General features: G+C 34.6%; 1 protein-coding gene across 7 annotated transcripts in view; it reads right to left on the bottom strand.

The window, feature by feature from the left end:
* RIF1 (replication timing regulatory factor 1) overlaps window positions 1-25,776 on the bottom strand; it is a 50,780-nt gene extending 25,004 nt beyond the window's left edge. For 4 of the 7 annotated variants that reach the window (XR_006723010.2, XM_045513079.2, XM_010950275.3 and 1 more), the window contains exons 1-21: window positions 25,620-25,776; window positions 25,129-25,254; window positions 24,271-24,349; window positions 21,976-22,072; window positions 20,795-20,922; window positions 20,608-20,702; window positions 19,617-19,806; window positions 17,519-17,611; window positions 15,128-15,266; window positions 12,703-12,854; window positions 11,238-11,355; window positions 10,397-10,570; window positions 9,882-9,992; window positions 9,153-9,215; window positions 8,819-8,919; window positions 7,202-7,288; window positions 5,775-5,848; window positions 5,391-5,571; window positions 3,937-4,044; window positions 3,440-3,589; window positions 40-139 (exon numbers count right to left, since the gene is read on the bottom strand). Coding sequence is in view for 6 of the 7 variants with exons in the window: in XM_045513079.2 (XP_045369035.2) it covers window positions 40-139; window positions 3,440-3,589; window positions 3,937-4,044; window positions 5,391-5,571; window positions 5,775-5,848; window positions 7,202-7,288; window positions 8,819-8,919; window positions 9,153-9,215; window positions 9,882-9,992; window positions 10,397-10,570; window positions 11,238-11,355; window positions 12,703-12,854; window positions 15,128-15,266; window positions 17,519-17,611; window positions 19,617-19,806; window positions 20,608-20,702; window positions 20,795-20,922; window positions 21,976-22,072; window positions 24,271-24,349; window positions 25,129-25,232 (2,344 nt within the window). In the remaining variant the exon portion in view is untranslated. Of the gene's footprint in view, window positions 1-39; window positions 140-3,439; window positions 3,590-3,936; window positions 4,045-5,390; window positions 5,572-5,774; window positions 5,849-7,201; window positions 7,289-8,818; window positions 8,920-9,152; window positions 9,216-9,881; window positions 9,993-10,396; window positions 10,571-11,237; window positions 11,356-12,702; window positions 12,855-15,127; window positions 15,267-17,518; window positions 17,612-19,616; window positions 19,807-20,607; window positions 20,703-20,794; window positions 20,923-21,975; window positions 22,073-24,270; window positions 24,350-25,128; window positions 25,255-25,431; window positions 25,522-25,619 lie in introns of those variants that run through there. The other 3 variants (XM_045513082.2, XM_045513080.2, XM_045513081.2) reach the window with 3 other exon arrangements.
* Between the last annotated feature and the right edge of the window lie 270 nt (window positions 25,777-26,046).

The following is a 26,046-nucleotide window of genomic DNA, read 5'->3' as shown; positions in this document are numbered from 1 at the left end:
TTGTAAAACACTCGGTGAAAAATTAAAGAAAATACTTACATTTAATTTTGGGCTGATATTTAACATTATATGGTGAAAAGTCAACGCAATCAACCATTACAGTAATAATATGAGTGATCCTATCCAAGAACAACAAATTCTAGGAAAGAATAGTTACATATTATGTTAGAACCTATTAACTACTAAGAGAGTTTATAAAAATTGCAAGCATGGACAAAAATCTGACTTTAACTCCCACATATAACATACAATACACATGTCATAGCTTATGCCATTTAAGTTACATTAAGTATAAGATTATGAATATTTCCCAGTTAACTGCCATGTGCCAAGTACTATACCTTTTGTGGTATAGTACACACAGGGAAAATAATTCAGCTTTAAGAGCTATAAAACTAATACACTGAGAATAGAAGAGTTAGGTGCATAATTAGATTCTTTATCAAATTCCTCTTCAAAATTACTTAAGTGTTCACTAAATCCAGCAAAAACGAAACAAAAAAAAAATGAAAAAGTTGCTAAGCTCCCTTATATTCTTTCGTCCTTCCTCTTCCCTCCTCAAATCTAACTGAAATAAAACTAAACCCATAGAAGCACCTGAGATTTTTCTGGAAAATTTTTTTTAAAGTCAGGGCAGGAGACTAAAAACAGAACAAAGGAAATCCCAGCACCATGAGCCAAAGAACACCTCAAAAACAATGAGCTTTCCTAGAAGAAACTGAGTAACAAAAGACACAGTGAGAGCTCTGAGAAAAAGATCTGATGATTATTTAAAAAATTAAATGGATAATTAAAATACTGAAATTAAAGAAGAGTTGCTCTTCCTTCATTCTCCATTACCTTTCCATTTGTCCAACTCACTGGACTAATTCACATCTGCCAAAGAAGACCACTCCCAGTGGGTGCTAAAAGCCAAAAGGAGGAAGGGGGTGCCCCTAGTTAACCTACAAAAACCCCAGGGAAGGTTATCAGATAATAACCACAACATTCACAAAGAGAAGATGTTAAAGTTCCAGGTACTTCTTCTTGTTCACAATTTTAAGGCAAAGCTTGCCTGTAATTACAATTTGCTATCAAAGCCAGAAAACCAGAGGTTCTCTCCTGGGTTAGGAAACACACTGCAGCTATCAATACTGTTCAATATTAACGTTTATTGACAAATATGAAAAAGCTGTGCTAAATACCAACAGAACTAATACATGAGGAAACAGTAACAGAAACAGAAGAAACTAATATCCTCAAAAGTAAGAGGAAATAATTATATCCACTTAAAAACATTAAATGTAAAAATAAAACTATTGTAAGATACCTCAGCACTTAAACAGGAAGGAATGGAAACAGAAATATTAAGCTCCCAGAAAGCAGTACTGAAAATAAAACAAAACAGAAAGATATAGAGAAAGTAAGGGATACAAAAGATGGCACCCGAAGATCTAGAAACTACCTAAAACAGTATTCAAAGACAGACCAAGGAGAACCACCAAAGCAAGGCACTTTTCCTGAGATGAAGGCACAGCTCTTCAGATTGAAAGAGCCCATCAAGTACTTAGAATAATTTAAAAGGACGCCCCAAGACACACGCTGGTGAAGTCTAAATTCCAAAGACAAGACAAAAACTCTAAAACTTTACAAACCAAAAAAGAGATTAGTAAGGAAAAAAATAAAAAAAGATTAGTATCAAATGATGCATTTGCAACAGTAGCAATAATAAAAGAATAATCTTAGATGCATGTTTTGTAGAAAATGAAAAATGTACTATAGAAACTAGAACAAATGAACAATAACTTTTCAAAACTCTGTGATACAAATTTTCTGGAACCTACAAATGGTAACTAATTTATTACATATTGGACAAGGAGCTATCAGTCATATACAGGTAAATTTACTATCGCCACAACACAAAAAGTGGACAATGAGGAACTCCAATTTCACCCATGAATATATATGCAAAAAACCTTAAAACACTTATCTGCAATTTTTTTAAAAGAATTTCACTGTGACCAAGAAGGGTATCCCAAAGACACAAGATTGGTTCAATATATGGAAATGTACATTAACAACAGCTTTTATATACTTCAACAGCAACCAAGAATGGACAGGGAGGAGACCATTTATAAAACCTGAAAACAGCTCTAAAATTCTTAGAATCAAGCAAGCTAGGTTAAGTTTAGAAAAACTAAAAATAAAAATTCCTGAATGGAAAACTCAATGTTATAAAGATGTACATTTTTTTTCCGAATCAATCTATGAGTTCAATATAACCAACCAATGCCAAAATCTTAACAGGGTATTTAAGAAAACTTGACAGATTCTAAATTTCTTCCAGAGGAGAGCAAATATGTAAGCCTACCCAAGACAATATTTTAAAGGTGAAAACCGAGGGTCAAGCTTCTCCCTAGCAATTACAAAAACATTCAAAAAATTCATTGTCTTTGTGCCAGATAAAAGCTAGGGTTATTATACATCAGCAAGACAGGTCTCTAACCTCATGGACTGTGGGTAAAGTACCATAATGAAGTACACAAAAGATTTTAAGGTAAGTGCCAAAAAGGAAGTAACAAAGTGCTAGGATAAAATTAACTAAACTAAGTAAATAACATTTTTTGAAGAAGGAAGCACAAGCCTCATGAGCAGCTGTAAGCAGTTCAGATTTTTATTCCAAATGCAAAAGAAAGCTAAGAAGTATTTTAAGAAGAGTGACAAGATCTGATTTGCATTTTTAAAGTCACTCTGACAAATACTATAGTATAAAAAGGCTATAATCAGAATTATGCCAATGTTTTTAAAAAGAGAATATTGTAAGTGAATTAAAAAAACCTGAAAAGATGGATTTCTAACTCCTGAAAGACACCTCTACTCTTCTCTACAGGGGTAACTATTACCAAAAGCTAGAAATTTCTCTTTTCAGATGAAAAAAAGACTGCTTCAGAGTAATAAATTACAATAAATTTCAACTGGCAAGAAGCTGTATTCAAGTACATATGTAAATATCAATATGTAACTTAAGGTTAAATGCAAAGAAAGAGGTCTATTCTATCCACCAAACTGTTAACAGCAGTTGTTCTTTATAGACTAAAGATGTATAAAGGGACCTACATTTTGAAGTCTAAAGCCAGTCCTTTAGAAGTCTGTAAAGATCTAATAGATATGACAAAGCAAGGTCCAGGACAGCAAGGTCCTTATATCGTTAACCTAGAAGAGCACAGGCACAAGCAGATACACAGCAGTGCAGTCAAAGCACATCACTGTTAAATGGTCCTGATATACGGACCTTAGAGTCCAAAGACACAAAACTGTTTCACAAATCTGCTACTTGTTTTATGTATTAACTTCATTACTTATAAACTGAAAGTATTAGTAAATGATTGTTCACAAATGTTATCTCTATTTACTTGAAAAGAATCCTTTAAATGTGAAAAAGGTTTCAGGATAAACTCACTGAAAAGCCTTCCTCTTCCAAACTGGACATTATCTTGGAAGAAAGTTCCTCACAACATAAATTCTCTTCTGCTGTTGCCACCAAAGCTGCACAGCGGGCAAATGTTCTGTATAATTCCGACCAAGTTTTAAGTAAGGTCTTCATGGTGGCCTAATAATAAAAAAGAAATTTAGAAAATGTGTATCTACATATCAAACACCTAACAGAATACATCCTTAACGTTTTAGAAACATAGTAACATTTAAGGTGTCAAAGAGACAAGCACAGAGTAATGAGTTTGCCCACCCCACTGAAGAATCTTAGTATTGCCACAACACCAGTAATTGTCAAAGGTCAAGAGGAACTTCTTTCTTCTTTCAACAGTTTCCTTTCCCCTAAACTGATTAAAAGTCATAAGGAAGTTTTGTTTTAGGAAAAATTACCATAGGAGTTCATTATAAAGGGTGACATAATATTTTAAGAAAAATACAAGTTCCTCAAGTAAAAATTTGCCTTACCGCTGGAAATTTTTGTGCTGAAAAAATATGGTTTACTGGTAAAGTCAATGCACCATAGATAGCACTAAAATTATGCTCTAAGGCATCACCTTGATTCACCTCATTGGTCTGAAACAAGAAAAATAATGAAGTCAGACAAATTACCATTTAATTCTGGGCCAAAACAGTAATATCTTACTATGCATACTGAGTAGAATTGTGTCCCCAATGCTGACATGTTCAACAGATAGTAAACCCCTAACCTCTGTAACCTTTGGAAATAGGGTCTTTGTAGATATAATCAAGTAAAAATGATGTCATGCTGGTTTAGGGTGAGCCCTAATCCAGTAATTGGTGTCCCTGTAAGAAAAGGGGAAGTTGGATAGACAGGGAAGATATGGGGAATAATGCCATGTGAAGACGGAGCTGAGACTGGAGTGATGCATCCACAAGGTAAGGAACATCAAGAATTGTTAGAAGCTAAGAGAGGCAGAGAACACATTCTCCTTCAGGATTCCAGAAGAAACCAACCTTGTCAACACCTAGATTTTTAATTTCTGGCCTCAAGAGCTACTAAAGAATAAATTCCTGTTTCTAGCCACCAGTTTGTGGTAATTTTTTACAGCAACCCTGGGAAACAACGAACTGTGTTTAAGTCCTAAAATTAAGAATCCCAGGGATGACCCCAAAATCTTTTAGTATACATAAAAGGTAGCATTCAAGCAAGGGCTGATAAAAAGGGACTCTACCATCCTTCAAACAGGGAGAAACTATCTAGGAACGTCAATTTTTTTCTTCCGTTAAGAATATGTTTAATGTGGTGTTGGCTTGACTAGCCAAAATACAGGCTATATTGCACAATCATGTAATAAATTCCATGGAGCCTTCACTCCAGTTGAGAGTTACAGCAGAATATTTCATAAAGAATAATTCCATTTAAAGATTAATAAAGCAGCTGATGAACTATAAATAGTGACAAAACTTGAGCCCCGCACCCTGACAATACTGCCACTTTTATAAGTATTTAAATGTAAGCGTTAGTCAACTCTGAACAATTAATGATTTAGGAACTACTATATGGCTTTGAAGTAATCACCAATGTGACTCAGCCATGGAATCCTAAGAATATACAGTCTAGTCAAGATGCCCATGTTATTCCCCACAATACAAATACTGAAAGAATATAGGATATAAACGGGAATCTGTATATATCATATGTGAGCCTTATGTCATTCTAATCACTATTGGAGAATATGGATTGTTTAGCCCCCACTAAGTTACACTTTCTTAAACAACAAGGCAGAAATACAGTGAAGAGAAATCAACTCATCTAAAGAGTAGAAAATTAACCAATCCCACAGAAAAAAAAAAACTAATGCCTTCCATTCAAATGCAAACTTCTATTCAAGGAAAGAAGGAAAAGAAAGGAAGATATTTAAATCTGGGGGGACACATGCAGTTGACTTACATCATACCTGATTAATCAATTCAGTTAATGGAGTGACTATAATATTCCACATTCTCCAAAGATACTCCTTGTTTTCCAACTGCTTTGCATTTTGATTAATAACATTTAAGACAGAATCACTGAAAGCTAGTGGTGAAGTTGGACCAGAAAGAACACAGCGTACAAGTGTTTCCAGGTTGAGAAAAAACCTAAGGGAAAAAATTTGAACTATGCATTAACTGTATTTCCTACCGAAATACATTATACTGTAACAAAATTATAAAAATAACTTACAAAAAAACAAATGAATCCTCTTATTTTAATTTTTAGAAAATTTATAATAGAGCATGTAACTCAAATATATCATCACATAAGTAACCTTCTAAGATAAACATATTTTATTTAAAATTACCTTTCATCTTCTACACCATTTTCCAAGAGTTTATTATTGAAAATTAACTGAATTAAGAACAAAGCAGGAGTTCCCTGAAGAAAGATGGGAGATTAAAATCAATCTTGTTACAAAGAGTACAATCTTCTTATTACACTTACTTTCTATAATTGATTATATGAAACACAACCCTTTTAAGTTTGAGAAATGTAACTTTGGAAATTACTTGGGATATGACAAAAATGACAGCAAATATACTTCTACAAACTGCACACAAAAATCAAGTCCTTTATATTTTAGTAATAGCTAACGCATCTGCATGAGCAACTGAATAGTGAGGGATTCCAGATTAAAAAAGAACATGAACTTAAACTTGCTGGATCAGCAATACCTACATTCTGCAGATGTTAAATATATTTCACTGTAATTAAACCAATGTTACTAAGCTTCCAAAATTTCTAACAGTAACCAGCACTATTATATAAAGGCAAACAGAAAACTTTCCTTCTAGAATCCTTCATTTAATCCAAGAAAATTGTTCAAATAATCGTGCCATATTTAATTTTTCACACTAATCTATCACAAGCGTACCTTGTTTTACTGTGCTTCGCAATACTGCATTTTTTACATACTAAAGGTTTGTGGCAACCCTGAGTTGACCCATTCTTCCAACAGCATTTGTTCACTTCATGTCTCTGACATATTTTGGTAATTCTTGAAATATTTCAAACTTTTTCATTATTAATATATTTGTTATAGTGATCTATGATCAGTGATCTCTTATGTTACTATTATAATTGTTTCGGGACATACTCATATAAGGTGGCAAACTTAATAAATATTGTGTCTGGACTGCTCCACCAACCAGCCATTCCCCCCGTCTCTCTCCTTCTCTGGCCTCCCCATTCCCTGAGACACAACAATATTGAAATTAGACTAGTTAATAACCCTACAATGACCTCTGAGTGTTCAAGTGAAAGGAAGAGTTACACATCTCTCACTTTCAATTAAAAGCTAGAAATGATTAAGCTTTGAAAGCATGTCAAAAGTCAAGAAAGGTCAAAAGTTAGGCCTCTGGAACCACTTTGCAAAGTAATTTTTAATTAAGGTATGTAAATAGTTCTTTTTTAGACATAATGTTATTTATTGCACACTTTAATAGACTAAAGTACTGTGCAAACATTAACTTTTATATGCACTGGGAAACCAAAAATTTCATGCGACTTGCTTTCTTGTGATATTTGTTTTCTTGTGGTGGTCTGTAACCAAAGCTGCAATTATCTCTATGGTATGTGTGCATCTTGTCTATCATTTTTTTCCTTTAATCAGCATATTCAACTTTCATTCTTGGAATTCTGCAATCTAAGTTTCACTGTCTTAAGAAAAAAAAAATCATGGAACTTTTTGTTAGCTAATGTTAATCATATCATTACATTTAAGATACTTGCATTAAGAATATCCATATTAGCAACCTGATATGCTGGAGAACCTAATACTTTCTGAGGAAGTCCTTTAATTGTAATTTCCATGAGGACCTAAGAAAGATAAAAAGTTTTACTGTACATTAGCCATAGAAGTTATACCTTATTTAGTAAAAATCTAATAGTTAACTATATTTGGAAATTTTATTGTTAAGAAACATTCACTCATTAATATACATACATTCTCATTAATTTTAAAAGTTCAAACACAGAAATACAAGAAATGAAATGACAAAGTCCTTTCTTATCTCCAGGGAAAATCAATGCTATCAGTTTGGAGTTAATTTTTTTAGACCTAAATTTCCATATACGTAAGTACACAGAGAAACATACCTTCCTAGTCTGGCCATCATATATACATTTTTATATCATTAATGATATACTGTGAGATACTCTGGAACCGACCTCCTTCATTTGTGTAATGGAGTTTTCACATCAGTCTATGTAGACACATTCTTATTTGATACACAGATATGCACAGTTTATTCAAATACGTTTAAAATTAATGGGCCTTGAGGCTATTTCTACTTTTTATACTACCGAAAAAAAATTTGCAGTGAATTATGTACTCACTAGTAGCAGAAGCAAGTATTTCAAAGGATTGCTAACTAGAAGCTGAGTCTAAGATACATCTCTCAAACATGACAGAGCCTACTAAACTGTCTTCAAATATTACCCACACTAGTATTAACCTGAGCTCTGTAACTTAAGTGACATAACTACATGACAAAAATAATTATGTTTAGTGAAAATGTGCTTTCACATATTCTCATTTGAAGCAGACTCTAATAACAATAATTAGCATTTGTTGACTCATTTATTTTGTTCCAGCCCCACACTGCTCTGCATTTATCAACTCATTTAATTATGAACTACCACATCTCCTCCTTCCAGAGAGGCGAGAGAGTAGATGAAGTGCTCAAGTTAACTCAGTTAATAGCTGGGCTGAGGCTCAGTCTGTACCAGAGCCCCTGCTATTAACCACTATGTTCTACTGCCAAAGTAGACATCCTTGTCACTGCATATAAAGGAAACAGACTCAATCTATGTCAGGGTATACTTTTTTCCATCTGTAGCTTATTTGGGGAGACTCACTATTACAAAAAGTATATACAATTTGGTTTTTCCTTCTCTACCATATAGGATAAAACAGGTGCTTAATACCAAAGTTCTTATATTGGTTAAAGAGAGCAGATTTTTAAAAAGCTCTGTAAGATTATCACTAGATATTTTTTAAAATGTACAAACTAACAATTGGTGGAGCTCAGCAATTCTGACATAAAATTAGTGCTCATCTGAGTTTCTTCGATTAAAGTTTTCATGACCTTTATCCCATTTTCTCAGTATGGCTTATTCTTTTTCTTATCACACTGGAAGATTATTGTAGTTGCCATTATATTCATCTGCTAAGAAGTGTCAAATGACTCTAGCGTCATTTGAATATAACTTATTACAAGGCTAAACTGATGATAAATACTTGATATAAAATATCTTTCCAAATCCCAATCTGTACAAGTAGCTTCAACATAAAATTCAATTTTAGAATATGGTTTTAAAATTCCAGCATATACGTATTACACTTACCAGTGTTTTTGACACAGGAAATACTTCTGATTTCACCACGCTTTCCAAAGATTTCAGTAAGAGGGTCAAAACTTCAGAACCTGGTCTCTCTTTTTTGTTACCTATCAAAAAGAGAAAGGAGTAGTATAGTTCTAAACATGTTAGGTATTTTTAGGTGTAAAAATTAACAGAGAGCTATTAAAAAGTAGTTTTTTACTAAATCTTCAAAGTGTTTTGTTTAAAAGACTGGAAGATATGACATTTCAAAAAGTGATTTTAAAATACACTTTATATATGAAAGCCAAACAATTCATTGAGTGCTATAAAAAACTCATTTGATCATTATAGTGCTTACCTGATTCAATAACTGACTTCACCAAGCTAATCAGCTCCTTCCAAATAGCAATGATAACTGCATCTGTCAGGCAAAACTTAAGTACTTTAGAATAAAGAAGATATGGCTAAAAATGCCCCTCTTTCATCCTCATACTATAAACTGAACAATACTTAATAATTTAAAATACAATTCTCTTCGTTATAGTCTACCTTGTAATCAATTTAATACAGTATCACCTCATTTTGTTTAAAGAAATGTTTTTTCCAAAAAGAATGCAACATACTAAAGTAATTCTTTTTTTTCTCCATCTTCTGTATTTTCTATAATGAACATCTTTCTCTTTTGAGACAAAGAAAAACAATTAAAAATTCAGAAGGATACCTGAAAACCACTAGAAAAAAATTTCCCAGCCAGTTGAACAGCAACCTATTAATTTTTGGTATCTGGCTCATTACTTAATAAGCTCCAGAACACAGGAGTTTAGGTGTAGATGCTGGAGCCAGAGAAGCCAGGTCTGAATCATATCTCCATCACTTACTGTGTAAGTCTGCACAAGTTATTTACTTCTCTGTACAATTCCTCATCTGCAAAATGGGCTAACACAGAAGGTTACTATGAAGATTAAATGGATTATATGTAAAGCTCTTGTGCACAATCTGGACAACACGTGGCATTACATATTTACTGTTTTGTTTTCTTTTTAAACACAGGTTTAAACGATAAAAAAATCTTCTCCTAAGTATTTACCAGAGGCATCTTTTCCAACTGCAACAAAGCTATCGTGAACAGCAGTGATAAGTGTATTTGCATGTTTGAAAAAAAAAGAAGAGCTGCTGATTAACGGATGTTCAAGTGGCTCTAAAAGAGAGAGAAAGAGACAATTATGCAAAATGAAAGCTTTATGAAATAAATTTCTAACATGTTAGGTGGCCTGATATGCTTTCTAATAAAAAGACACTTATTTTATACATAGCTATAAAATATTTTGGCTGTGGAGAAAGTATTTCTCCTCATCCCAATGTACAGTGTTGTGAACTATTTTTAAATATTTTTAATTTTTATACAATTTTTAATGGTTACTTTCCATTTAGTTATTACAAAATATTGGCTATACTCCGAGTTGTACAGTACATCCTACATCCTTGAGCCTATCTTACTAAATCCAAGTTTGCACCTCCCAATCCCTCACTCCTATACTGCCCTCCCCTCTCCACTGGTAACCACTAGTTTTAATAATTAAAATTTTTAAAACAATTAAATACCTAAGCTCAGTATTAGTTTGTTTTGCTTGGCAAAACTCAAGACTTCCGGACCCAATAAAAAATGAAGCAACATTTCAAGCCCCAAAAGTTGAATAGAGGGGATTGTGGCCATTCCACCAAAATTTGAACTCAAGTTCATCCGGGGAGTTACAGGAGCTCCATATGGAGAAGCACCTTTAAAAAAACATAACAGGTAAGTTACATAAGCTTAAATCAGTTACCCAAATGAATATATTTCACTTCATTTCAATGAAATGTACCTTTAAGAGTAAGTAATTTGTTTTTCAAATGAAAGTTGAAGAGTTTTTGTTTAAAGCCACAGCGGAGTGCCTAATTAAATACTAATCTTACTAGGTTAAGAACAAGATTAGTGTCACACACCATTTAAATGAAGGTAATTCTTGGGGATTAACCAACCTGAAACTTCTCTAAAAGAATACAGTCTATAAAAAAAAAGAAAAAAATCTTGGAGCAGACCCTAAATTCACACACACACACACATACACACACAAACACAAAAAACCCATACCTTAAAATATTAACATGCATGCATTCCTCAAACTTAGAATCTAATGCTGAAACAAACATAAAAGTCTGTAATCCACACTTCACACAACGTAGGGGAAAAAAACTGATCTTTTCCAACTATAATAATGAAACTACAGCAGTAAGCAGTAACACATACAGAAAACAATCAAGAATATATAATGAATTTTGTGATAAGGGAGCCAAAATTATGAAGTGCTTCATTTATGTGAATAGCACAGAGCAAAGACCTCATTCAGAGTGTCTATTTTTAAAAAAGAAAAGGAAAAAAAAATGAAGTTGGTCTACCTCTTACCTTTGTGTATAGGACTCATAGGATTTAAACCTGGAGAAGTAGCTACACGAGGTGAATTGCCTTGAGGCAAAGGACTGGAATCGATGCTTATGGTGCTTTGAATCAGAGGTACACAAACCTATTGGGGTTAAAAAAGGGGCAGTTATATCTGTAAACTGCATAATTCTCTTTTAACTATTTTTTTAAAGTACTGCATAATAGAGCTTAAGAAGCAGTCTGAACTCTTTTGATATGCTGAATTTTATTGGCTTTTTCAACGCACAAGCTCAAAACTGAAATTTGGAAAAGCGAAAATTTTTATTATAACTATATTTGCCCTAAATATTTACTATCTATAAATTTCAATTCTAAATTCCAGATGGAAAGCTATAGACACTAACAGCTTTTGCAAATAACATCTATGTGAGTTTTAATGCTATTGGTAGACAAACCATTTTAAGCTTTTTAAAAAACATCCTAAGAAAATATGAACTAAGACACTTTCAAGTTCATTTCTAAGATAATTCCAGTATCTGTCGAATCTAGCCTATGAGTAGATTATGCTAAGGAATGTATGGGACAATTGGATAAGATTAAGGACCTTATGATGGTAAAATCTGGAAAAATTATGACCCCAATTACATATTACTATCAAAGTCAAATTTTAATTAGTTCATGCTCTATTAAGTTTAAAAGCCTTAATACATTAAACAGTTAAAAATTTAAAAAGAACTTGCTAAAAAATTTCAAGTATATTTATTATAAATTCCCCTTTTGCAAGAATACATTCACTGTTATGCAGTTATTTATATAGACTAGAAGACAAGGACTACATATCCAAAAGTAAAATGTACTCCAAGACCCAAGATAAGCAATAAAGGAATGAAAAAGACAAAAGGAGTTATCAGAGCTACCTTTTTTTTACTTAACTGTAAAATAATTCAGAAATCAAGGATGGGATTAACTGCAAAAATGAAAATAAGATTAAGCTTTATGTCTAAATGCCAGCAAGGGTATCAAAATCTAAAGGAAACTGTAAACTCATTTGTAACAATAATGAAAAGCTACAATGGAATTAAATGATCAGTTATCATTATGTAGTCATACATACAAGCCAAAGAGATACAAAAAATTAGAACTAATCCAACTTTGCATCTACTTTCTATTTCAGTAATATTTACTCTATTCTCAATTATATTCTAAGTCCTATGAAATTCCTTTTTAAAAATCTTTCATGACTCCAGAGTAAGAAAAGACATTTGAGTGTTTGTTATCAAAAAGCTTTCAGAGGCTCCATTTCAGACAACCGAAGAATATCCTTTGGAGGAAATGAACTCAAATTCAGTGTCAGCAGGAAAAAAATCTTTTATGTAATGCGGTCTGCTAAGACATAGCAAAAACAGCACTGAAAGATTAGATTGGTAAGAACTTAACATACTAGTTTAAGAAACACATTAAGTATTATAGTCAACAACTGTAATGTTACCTGTTCAAAATTAGCAGGAAGATGAGGTCCTAGTCTCATCAATAAATACCACCAGACTTCTAGTTTTGTCAGTGCTAGAGTTTCTGTTCTCACATGGATGGAACTCAAAGGCTGCATTAATAACTTCAGTCTTTTTGCACTACATAGTATTTCTTAAAAGAAAAGAAGTACCCAGGTAAAAACATTTAAGAACTAAAGATCAAGTCTTTCAAGAATGAGTATGCAATAGTCTTTTACCATAGTAAGAGAAAAGATGTTTAAAAAAAACTTATTTTAATCACCAGCTGTTCCTGTTCCATCCCAAATTCCCACCTTGATAAACTCTAGTACAGCTAGGCCACAATACTTAATAAGGCTGACTTTGAAAAATAATTAGTACTTATTAGATACCATGTGACAGGGGAGATTTTCCCAGCATTCAGCAACATCTACAATCTTTTTGGTTGTTATAACTGACAGTGTTATGAAGACTGCTACTGGTATCTAGTGGGCTGCATCCAAGTATGCTGCAAAACTTCCTCTAACACACAGGGCAGTTCTCGGAAACAAACTGTCAAGCCAAATATGCCAAAATGTTGAGAAACTCTTTCCATGCTGCTTCGTATTCTTATTATCTGCATCTTACAGATTAAAAAAGAGGCATATTTTTACCTCAAAAAAGGCTGTCATTTAAAAAAATTTACTACTAATTCCTTTCATCAACCATTTTAACTGTTAGTACCATTAATTAGATTTTGGAAATGTAAATAGATTCATTTATAATTAGGTATACTCTACATTAATAATATTCAGACTGCTAAAATTCTGCATAAATACTAAAAACATTAAATACACTTCTTTAAGCCAAATATTTATACCAGAAGTGTTTACGATGTGACTGTGACTGAAGATACATAAAATAAGACAGTCTGCTCAAACAACTTATCAAAGACTTTTAAAGGATTATGAAACATCTGTCAAGCCATGTATTTGATGGAATAACATTCATCAATGTTTCTTACAACTATTCTGCCACTCACCTTTCAATTAACAGTCCTATAAAAAGAAAATAAAGTCAGATCACTGTGGAAAGAAATCCTCTAATACTTTTTGAACTCCTATTCTGCACGAGAGGATGACAATACCAAAAACTGCTGCGCAATAATCCATTCTCTTCTAGTTACAAGACCTGCTTTCACTCAGAACCATGATGGGTGTCCAATTTTTGACTGCTTTATCTAGTCTCCCATTTAGCCATTCTATCCAGTGAGATATAACTGGAACTGTACATGGAAGTTCTGAAACATTCTTTATAGATAGCTTAGTCAGCTGGGAAGAAGTTCATTTTTGCTCCATTTGCCTTCTCTCCTTCCTGAAGTCTGCAATTAAAGCATACTGAAGGTGATAACAGAAAATAGGCATCTAATTCCTTAATGACTTCCGGGATCCATAATTCCAGTCATAGACTCTCTAGCTCTGAAGTTACTTCAAATGATAGCATTTTATTTACCTTCTTTAAGTCATTCCTATTTTATGCTGTAACACTCAACTACACATAATCCAACAAAATTTAATACTAAACAATATCTAACACTGCCATTTCATAAGCAATAACCAAACAAGGTGACATTTCCAATTAAAATCTGGACCTAGCAATGCACTTGTATTAATATTTTCAATAATAGTAATTCTACTTAATGAAAATAATTACTTTATAAAACATATTTTAAAAGGGAAGAAAAAGAATTATTAATGGTCTTTAGCAAGGATCTTTTAGCAGAGTACGAAATCAACATTATTTACCAGATCTTGTTAAACAGTATCAGCATACCTAAGATTAACAACCCAGTTAAGCAGGTAGTCATACTGACCTACTCTCGGGTGAAATACTCTCTTTTATATATATATAAATGTATGTATGTATATGTATGTATGTATGTGTGTGTGTATATATATTTAAATATATATTTTATATATATATAAATCAAACACCTCCAATAGATAGTAACAAGATAAGGGTACAGTAAATCAAGAGGAATCACTTCTAAATGTTAATGCGAACTCCCTATTAAGTACTGTTCTAAAGGTCCTGAAATAAAGAAGTTCATCAACCACTGATACTTTTACTCCACAGCAATCACAATTGTTTGCTATCATCTATTGGCTCTGTGACCTTTGATAAAGTACTCAACTAAGTGCTGGAGTGCACTAAGAAAGCCACAAGTGGTATTTGTCATTTTGTTCAGTTTTTGAAATAGCATAAAATAAATCTTGTATCTGTTTTTTTCAATAAGGCTTAACCTTTATTTTTAGCTACAAATTTAGTCCCCTAAAATAGTCCATGATAGGTTAATTTCAATAGAGTCCAAAAAAATCAGAAAAGCTGTGTTTTTAATCATAAGTAAAAGTCATATAAAAAATCAAAATTATAAAATTACTTACTTACCTGGATTTAAAGCAAAATTATCTATTAAACTCTTCCAAGCAATAAAAGCTATTTTTTTAATCATGGGTGTGCCACTACGAAATCCCAGTTCTTCCAACTGTAATAAAGAATTGATGAAACTCCCACTTCGATGCAAGGTCTAAAAAGGGAAAATCATTAAGAAGTTATTTACCTGAAACAATATATAGGCACTATTATTATTCATTTATCTAATTCATTCTGTGTTAGCTGTGTAAAATTTATGGAGTTTAAATTTTTAAAACTAATGAATTCTGTATGCATATTCAAAATTCAAGATCACAAAATATAAAGCTCCGAAGTAAACAAAACAGTGCATAATACACATTTCTAAAGCACTAGAGGACATTAGAAATGTTAGATACAATCCTAAATTTACCAACATATTAAAAAAAAAATCCGTATGAAAAAATTTAAATATAAAAGAAAAAATAAGAAAACCTGAAACTAATAATCTTTCCAAATACATGGAAAGTCAGGAAAAACAGTTAAGTGAAAAATGGACAAATGACAAAGAATGCATACCAAGAAAAAAATACACAAAAAGATAGCACATTAACAGTCCTAAGTGGCTACAGTCCATACATAATCTGAACAAAATACAAAAATTAAAAAACAAACAAAAAAATGGTTTAAAAATTCAAAAAGAATCCACAAGAAAGCTAATAGAGCTAATAAAATAAATTTGCAGTGTTGCAAAATACAAGACCAACCTACAACAGCAGTGAACAATCTAACAAGGAAATCAGAAGAGCAATTCCACTTTCAATAGCATCTAAAAGATGGCATCTAAAAGAATTAAACACTTAGAAATAAATCTAATCCAGCAGTGAAAGACTTTTAAACTAAAAGCTACAAAGCACTGTTGAAAAAAATTTGCAAAGATCTAAATAAATGGAAAATCATCTTGTGTTTATGAATAGGGAGACTGAATGTCATTAAAATGTCTATACTACCCAAAGCAATCTACAGACTGAACACAATCTCTATCAAAATTCCAATGGCCTTTTTCACTGAAAAATAAAAGTTGTTCCTCAAATTCATTATGGAATTGCAAAGGGCCCCAGATAGCCAAAACAGTTTTGGAAAAAAAAAAGTTGGAAGACTCACTTCGCTGACTTCCAAACTTACTACAAAACTACCATAATTAAAGCTTATGGTAATGGTAAAAGGGCATAAACATAAACACCAAAAGAACAGGGATCCCAAAATAAAATTCTCACATATACTGTCAACTGATTTTCATCAAGAGTGACAAGACCATTCAACTCAGTCTTTTTAACAAAACAGTGCTTAGAAAATTGAGTATCCAAATGCAGAAGAATGAAGCTTTACCCTCATTATATGCCACATACAAAAACTCAAAATGGATCAAAGGTCAAAACTTATGAATTAGCAAATCCAGAGATACAGAAAGTAAAACAGAGGTTATCAGGGGCTGCAGGGAAAGGGTCAAAGGGAGTCACTGTTTATTTAACATGTATAGTTTTTGTTGGGGGTGATAAGAAAAAGTTCTGAGTATAGACAGTGGTGATGTTTCACACAACTTGTAAATATTTTTAACGCCACTGAACTGTATACTTAGGATGGTTTTGACAAATATTATGTTTATTTACCACAATAAAGAACCCACCCCCCCACCCAAAAAAAAAAAACCTGGCTTAAAGAAAACGTACAGTTGATTCTCATTATTCTCCACAGTTACATTCTATAAAGTGCCTCAACAATGTATTAGTGAATACTGAGCCACAGCTACTAGGGAAAATGCAGGGTTAGGTTCTTGCAAGCCTCTGATCACACTGTCATCAACCAATTGACACATAACCATGTTCTTACGTTTTCCTGTTTAAAGACCTTATGTAATATATATTGTTGATTCACTAACACTGCACCCACAGCAGACAGCACTTTAACTCATGCCTAAACGAAGTTTACCTAACACATGTATTTTCCCCCTAAGGGAAACAGTGCTTAGGAACCACAAACAGCACTTCAGCACTACACTTGGGGCCATTTAAAGCTGAAATCACCAAGGAAAAGCACAAAACATGAAAAATGTGGCACTAAATGCATCATGAAATAGACATTCGTTTAAAGGATATTAAGAGTTAAAGCAAAAAGGCAGAGCAAAACTCTGCTCAACCTCAGCCAAGAACATGTGTGCTGGAGGACTCGAACTTTTTGCCACTCTACATGTCTAACTGACTGCAACTGAATGCAGCACAAGTACTGATGTTGGGTTTATAAATAAATTTTAGTGAGCAACTCAACTCATGCACACTGTGTATGAATAATGAGAATCGACTGTACTATGGAAAGTTAAGAGATGGAAGGCTCTGGCAAGTGAAACGTATTTGTTAACTGTGGACTTACCTTCCCAAGAAGTTTGACAAACAAAGGCCATAATTTCAACACGTAAGTCTCATTTTTACTCATAAATAGCTTTTGGAGTTCCGAAAGTAATTTCTGAAAACAAAAGCAAAAATATTTACCAAAAAGACTCTTGGAAAGGAAAAAAAAATGCAGTATTAAATTGACTGTCTCAGCTAAGTAACTTTTCTCAGTATTTTATTAGGAAAATTGTCATGCATATAGCAAAGCTAGTAAGTTTCACAGTAAATAAAAATCCAAATACCACTATTTTACTATGCTTATCATATACCTGGCCATTCTTTCATCCATCAACAGAGTTTTTTTTCCTACTAATACACTTCCCCCTAAAAACTTCAGTATGCATATTATTAGAGTTCAAATGATAATGTTTTAATTTCTCACTCTACTGCCTTTAAAAATACATTAATAGTTTCATGGGTAACATATCAGAGAAAACTTTAGTTCAAATTTATTAAGAATTTTAGGGGGGTGGAGGGTGGGAAGGGATAGACTGGGATTTCAAAATTGTAGAATAGATGAACAATATTACACTGTATAGCACAGGGAAATATACACAAAATACGATAACTCAGAGAAAAAAATGTGACAATGAGTGTGTAAATGTTCATGAATGACTGAAAAATTGTGCTGAACACTGGAATTTGACACATTGTAAAATGATTATAAATCAATAGAAAATGTTTAAAAAAAAGAAAAAGAATTTTATACAGCGGACCCTTGAATGACATGGGTTTTAACTGTGTGGTCCACTTATACATGATATTTTTTCAGGTAAATACAATACTATGTGGTTCATGGCTGGCTGAATCCAAGGATGCAGAGGAACCATGAATTCATAGGACCGACTATAAATTATATGTGGATTATACTCGAGTTGCTCAAGGGCTGACTGTAAATACTCTTTAAAAATAAACTCATCAGAATAAAGAAAACCTGCAAAGACACTGATTGGATTTACTTTATTAGACTCCAAGCATTACCATGAGGCATCTTGAAAATAAAAAATAAAACCCCAAGTTTTAGAGAATCTGGAAGGCTCCCTACTGCCTGGATTATAGTAATCTCCTCTAACTAGTTTCCCTGCTCCTATGCAACCCTTCCTAGAGTCTATTCTCAAGCACAGGCAGGGTGAGCCCTTTAAAACCCAAGTCAGTACGTGTATCACTGGTAGACTCAAAACCTTCAAATACAGTTTTCAACATAATCCAGAATGTAAACTAAATGCCTTACAATGGTCCCCAAGTTCCTATGTGATTTGGCCCTCTGATTCTGTGACATCATCTCCTACTCCTCTCACCCTCATTCGCTCTATTATTCTGCCTAGTGTTCGCTGAATACAACCAAGTACACATCCATCAGAGCAAGGCCTTTTGCCCTCCTGCTTCCTACTGCCTGGAATGAGCTTACTCCATGTTATTCAAATAGCTAACTCCTGTATCACCATCAAATCACTGTTCAAATAACCTGTTCTTTTTTCCTTCCCTGACCACCTCACCAATCCTGTCCAATGGCACTCTCCATCCAGTCTCTGCTATTTTTCCATAATGCTCTTCATCAAATATACTATATTCTTTATTACCTCTCCCACTAGAAAGGAAGCTCCACAAGAAGATGCTTTTTTTTCACTGCTATATACACAGTGCCTAAAACAATGCTGAGCAATTAGGTGATCAACAAATGCTATAAAGGCTGAAAAACTCAAAACCTGGGGCAAGTAATAACTTTAGAAAACTGTACACACCAGATGCACTTACATGCATTAAATTTATATCTATTGGGTATACCTAGATAGCACTGAAGCAGTAAATGATCTCCCTTTTCCAAAAATGCAATTTCTTTCAATTATCATTCTTGGACGATGGGGTAAAATGCCTGGATTCTAACAACACTGAATAGACAGGTCCCTTCCTTACTGCAATGCAGGGGGAGTGTGACTACACTAACTTAAGCAATTGTTTGTTTTAATTCAAAGAGGAACCTCCTAGATTATAGTGCAATTACACCAATATGTGCCCTAAACTTGGCGGAAAACCTTACAATGCAGAACCCCCCCAAAAATCCTTAAAATATTACTTACAGTAGTCATAAGCTGCTCTGTGATAGATGCTATTTCTTGTTGTTTCTGAAGCAACAATGGCATCCCCATCTCTAGAGCAGTCGCTCCTCGCAAATGTACCTTTTGGGCCGAATGAACCACTAAAGGTATAACCAGTTTTGCCCACCTAATTGACTCTTCTCCCATTTGAACTGGGGCTTGTTCAATTAGCCTATGAAAGAGAAATCATTGACTAAACTAGTTTGACCTCAACTTTTACGTTTAAACTACCAGGAAAATAAACAGCATATGCAAATATGTGTAGTATGGTCCATTTGTTTCAGAACACACACACAAAAATAGAACAAACTTTAATTGCTAATTTATAGATTTCTGTATTATTTTTACAAATTTTTCAAATAAGGAGAACACATCTTCTTGCCTTCAAATTAAAAATTTTTAAATACTAATTATTTTCACACAATTGATTTCGATATTCTTACAGAAGATAGCTGGAGAACCATGATACAATGTGAACATCAGAACACTAAATAGTTACAGCATATAACTCAACAACTACTGAAAACTTTTAAAGAATGAAAAACAAGGTAAGACAAAGCCTATCAACAGCATTTGTGCTGTGAGCATATTCATTATGAATAAAGCAGGGGTGGGTAGGAAGAAGGTAAGGGATTTTCCTATTCTCCCAATTTGCTGTTAGTCATTGTTAATGCTCTCATAAATACACCCTGCAGCCCACTTAGGAGTCTACTATTTTTTGAATTCTTGCAAAAGCTTTAACAGAGATAATTTTTAAAACCAGAACTGTGTTAGCAGCAGCAGCATAACAAAGAAACCTAGCAACTTAGACACGTCTACTTACTACTTCCTGTTACTTTTTGAGAATTTTAGTCTGGAAGACATTTCCTTCTTTTATTACGTCCAACTCAAATTTAAGTCCCAAAAGTCTATTCCTTAAATTCTAAATTTACTGAAAATATTCTTCCAATATGCATAGCATCCAAACTCATACCTGATGATGACATTTAATGCTTCATAATCAACAACAGCAGAATGCGTCTCTCCTCTATTAAATACTATTTCTAATGAATCAATTATATTGGATACCTGAAAGAGAACCAAATAAAAACAAATCAAATATGCCTGAGTTTTTTTAACTAGCATATGGTTGAGAAGACATATGCAAAAACTATACTCACTACTCTGCCAACAACTTCTGCGGGAAACGTCTGCTTGGATATCACCCAAAGTGCCCTAGTACGTACATTTTTATCTGAACTCTTAACAGTATCATTCAGTATTGAAAGCAGTTCTTGAATATCTGTCTCTGAAAAATAAGCAGTTTTAATTATGTGGAATCATTTACATCCTTTAGAAGCTCAGTTAAAAGCAGCAGAGAAAAATCCTATTCTCTTCATTGTCAAAAAATTAAATGCATATCCAGAAAGGACCAGAGAGCTAATGTTGATATCAAACTTACTCCCAAAACACAAAATTAAGGTCAGAGGAAAACAATACTCAAAGAAAAGATATAGATTCAAGAGTAGATATTTTTTGCAACTAAAATAATTCTACACGGTCTCATCATTAGGTTTGAACATACAAGTCAATTTTTGGCAAAATGTTATAAAGCCTGCATCTTTGCGCCAAAATGAACAACTACTTTAGACTGTTAACATTTCTACATATAAAAAAGTATATACTTTTCCCTCAGAAAAAAAGATGGTAACAACCTTCTGATAGTTATTCCCTAGTCCTGATTGCTCTTCTCTAAAGATTGCCTCCCAGGTTTCCTTTACCATGGCAAGCTTCTTACAGAGCAACAATTAAGATTATAGTCCTCCCCCAATACCCATGGGGGACTGGTTCCAGGACTCCCCCAGGGATATCAAAATCTGATAGATGCTCAAGTACCTTATGCAAAATGAAGTACAGTCAGTCCTCAATATCTTCAGGTTCTGCATCCAAGGATACAGAGTGCTAAGGATGCTTAAAAACTCAAAGCATCAGATCCTGTGCTTTCATTACCACTTTTAGCTCCAAATTATCTCATTTACTACTGTGTAGAACAACTTTTCAAATTACCATATTCTCTACTGCATGCTTGTGTAAAATAAATGACCATCTAACTTCTAAAATTAATTTCATCCAATTATTAACTTCCAAAGCAGATGTGTTTTTATAAAGGAGAAGACTGTCGTAGCAATTATTTTTAAATAGGCTCATTTCCTTTTAGAGCTACCTTTATGGTATCAAAGTTTAATATCAAACACCTCAAAAGCAAATCCTATATAAGTTATGAAACTAAAGAGAGGTAATAGTACTTTCAACAGTATTAAATTATAAACTCTACAAATATTGTCATAATAAATTTAACTACCTGATAATCCTGAGGAAATTTTGGGATTATATAAGCAAAACCCCAAAGCCTGTAGAGCAGCACTGCTAAGCTCTGAGTTTTGACTGACAATGTGAGCCTATGAAAACAAAATCACACGTGTTACAAACAAGTACAGTTGTAAATCAATTTTTGGCAAGCAAAAGGTGACCAAGAAACAAAATTACATTTTAATCTCAACAATCAACACATCTTTGAGAGCAGATAAAAAAGGAGTAAGAGCAGGTCACGTACATAGCTTGACAAAGAAAAGAGGGAAACTAGACAGAACTCAGCTAAATAAAGAATATTTTTCTTAAAAGAAGAACACATGCACACATCTGAAAGCAAAAAAATTAAAAAGCAGCAGCAGCTAACAAATGGAAGATGCTGAAAATACTAGACAGGAAATGAAGAGTAGGAGCAAAGTCCTTCCACAAGAAGTAAATAAAATACTCAAAGGCAAAAGCTGACATCTTAGCTTTAGAGCGGAGTGACACCTCAAAGACAAGAGGGAAGGGATTAGAATGCAACATTTACTGAATAGCTAAAGTATTAGGAGCTTTAAACATCTCAATCTTTGAAAAAAAACAACATAAAAACCCTACTTCACAGCAGGAGAAATGAATCCATGACCATTTGGAATTCAAACCCTATTCCACGTTACGTATGTTAAAAGCTATAAAATTCCAAACCAGTCAGAGGGAATCTTGCCATATTCCCAATCCTACATTTACTTGTAACCCTGTGTCTTTCTTGGTACCATTTCCTATTCCAAAGTGATTTATCTGCAAATCTCCCCACTTCTCTGAATCAGATATCCAAGGAATCCTCAACTATGTTACTCTTGAGCAGGAAGAATGGTAAATGTTAGTAATCAAATATAAGAAGACACTTTCCTAGAACATCTCCTATAATTAATCAAACCAAACATCCATAATACCAAACCCTGGGTTATAAGTGGTATTAAAGCAATCATTTCAAACAACCACAAATAGTTTTAAACACTTAAGACTGTGAGAGCTACTATTGTATCTCCTAGACAGTAGTTAGCATGTGTGCAATCAACTTTTATTAAATATATACTGCTTGAAAATGTTCCACAACAGCGAAGCGTCTTATGCTTGAGAATGTTTCAAGTTATTAGACACAATACTGAATTCTAAACAGTAACACAGAAACATGTTAGATTTCATCTAGTATGGTTCCTATTCTGAAACAATTATCCTTTCAGTACTCAATAATTTACATAGAAAATTACTGTTGATAGAAATCATTAACCACCCATTTGCTTCTAAATAATTATTTATCAGGGATTTAGTTACAAAGCACATCAAAATCCATGCAGTTGAGTTCCTGATCCTACATGCTCTCAAATACCAAATATATAATGCACGTCTTCATCACATCAACTATACTGCTGGAATGTGGAACATAACAATGAAGAAAATGGGATAATAAATATCATTAATTGTGTTTATACTGTTAATAAGTCGAACTACTACACAATAGTTCTTGCTTACATGAACAAAAGCATTGATGACTATAACAGGAATATTTAAGGGTAGTCAGTACCCCTAATGCCTCAACATTTAGCCAGAAATCATGCTAAATTGTACAATAAACATCCTGATAGAATACTTCCATTTAAAAGCACAAAAAGAAGGTCATTAAAATAAGAACTCAAAGGGACTTTGGAGATTTAGTTCAACTTCTTCATTCTAAAAACAAGGAAATTAAAAGTTATGTATTAAGTAAAGTCACAAAGTCAGAGTACTCAAACAAGGACAAGAATATTGGTCCCACAACTTCCCTATAAACAAAGCAAAAAAGTTAACCATTATAACGGTTTTTTAACAAAGCAACAGTGGTAAAAACTGAGGGTGAGTGAAGATAAAAAAATGAATATTACACACACAGTAGACCAATGACATAATTAAAGAATCTTTTAAAAAAAAAATTCTTACAAAAGGAGAAAAAAATAGATTAAATAATCTGTGATCACTGCTTTTATATTAAGAGTGCAAGTTTTGGTATTCAAAAGTCCATGGCACCTTTAGGCAAGTTTAACCAATTTCTTCTGCAAAGTGGTATTAAAGAGTAACCTCATCAGGACACCAGAGGATTAAGTGAGAGAAAACATGTAAAATAATTAAATAACCCTAATACGTTGTAAATCCTCAAATAGTAGTATAATAATCCTACTGCTAGTTTAGATTCAGTTTTTTGAGTTAGCTGGCAAAACTTTTCTCCCCTCATAAAATAAGAACCTATTTAATAAGCAACAGAGATACGTACCTTTAAAGCTTTGAATAGCCGAGAAAGTTTTTTCTCAATTTCTGCAATGATTTCTTTTCCATCTTCTCCAGTCATACGACTTAAAAGCAGAAAGAACGCAGGTTTATGCAAATGACACACACACACACACAAAAGAACTACCACAAAAGAAATACCTGTATAATTTTTTTAAAGGTTATGTTAGAACTCTGACAAATTAATTGACCCAGTGCTTAAGATACTTTAAACATAGTGCAACATATATCTGAAATAAACGCAAAGAAACCGTCAGAATAACTTGTGCCTCCACAGCGTGCACACGTTTTGACAGCTTCACTACGCGAAAAGGGAACAGGGAAGTCTATTACTAGTTCCAAACTTACTAAATCTGTATCGTTTTGTACCAGTTGTTATCCTTTCCTAGCCATTTCCAATTAACTACAGATAACTCAGAAAAACATGGTTTGCAGGGGGGAAAAATAGGACGAAGCATTTGCGATTAAAATAAAACTCAGGTTATTTGCTCTCTATTGAAAAACCAATTCTGGGTAGCCCCACTGTCTCAATACACAGGTGGCGTGCACTGAAAAACCAATAATCCAGCATGCTCACTTCCAACCAAACTTTTCTTAATCCTTCGCTTACAAGACACACGTGCGGGCTTCCTCATTCCAAACATACACCTAAGGCAGCAGAGCCCGCACGCCGGAAAGTCACCTAGCACGCATTCCCCCCACCCCCGACCTCGCCCGCGACGCCGGCGTCCCCACAGCTGCTAGGCTTCTAGAATACACATACTCACTCTCCGTGCCCCACCCGGGCTTATCTTCTCCCCCAAACCCACCAGGGCGCCCCACCCCCACTCCCAGCAGGCCTCACCTGGTCAGAGTCAGGTAAGCGTCGGTCTGCTCTCCCTGAGAGGCGAAAGGGTCTTCCAAAGTCTCTAACAGCGGGGCGAGGGGGTTTGGACCCGGGGCCGTCATGTCGGCCACCCTGAGGCCCGGACTGGAAGAATAGAAAATCCAATGACCGATAGAAACAGCGCCGCGGCGGCCCGGCATGAGTCCGAGCCCCAGACCCACGCGCCCGCACCCGGCCTCACAACCCCACCGCGTCCACAACCCGGGCCCGCGACGTACAAACTCGTGACGCTAATCTCCCCCTGCTCCCCCCCACACGCACCCAGGCCCACGCCGCGCTCCAGCGCAGGCCCACTCCCGCCACCACTTTCCCGGGCAGCTTTCAACAGGGGGAGGAGACCGGCGGGGGGCGGGAGAAGCCCGGGGAGCGAGGCATCTGGCCGCGAGGGGGCGGAGGTTGCTCCAGGCTGAGGGATCCCCGCCGCCCAGCACTGCGACCCCGATATTCACCCCCACGTACGAAGACCAGGCCTGCGTCCTCTCCACCGCTGCCCCGCAGCAACCGGACGCTGCAAGAGCTCGGCTTTCCCGGCTCAGGCTGTTTACTCACGCGTGCGGCCCGCTCCCTCCCAGGCCAAGATGGCGGCGGGGGCGGGGTCTGGAGCGCGCGGGAGTAAGGCAGGCCTGGCGGGAGAGGCTCGAGCCAATCCAACAGGCAGTGGGGCGCGCCGAAGTCATCGATCCCTCCCCCGCCTGATGTCCCGCCTTGCCCCTCAGGTCACCTTGCAGGTGGAGGTGTTTTGGCCTAAAATTAACCGGCGAGGGACTTAAAATTCAAAATGTGAGTGAATAGCCCAAGTTCCCCAGGCTAAATTTAGTGGGTCTCCAGACTGTCTTCAAACTCGAAGTCCAGTAGTTAATGAAGTTTTAGCAACAA

The sequence above is a fragment of the Camelus bactrianus genome, chromosome 5 (assembly GCF_048773025.1).
Source record: "Camelus bactrianus isolate YW-2024 breed Bactrian camel chromosome 5, ASM4877302v1, whole genome shotgun sequence".
Classification (NCBI taxonomy): Eukaryota; Metazoa; Chordata; class Mammalia; order Artiodactyla; family Camelidae; genus Camelus; species Camelus bactrianus.
Note: the sequence above shows the minus strand (reverse complement) of the source record. Positions and strands in the feature narration are given on the sequence as shown.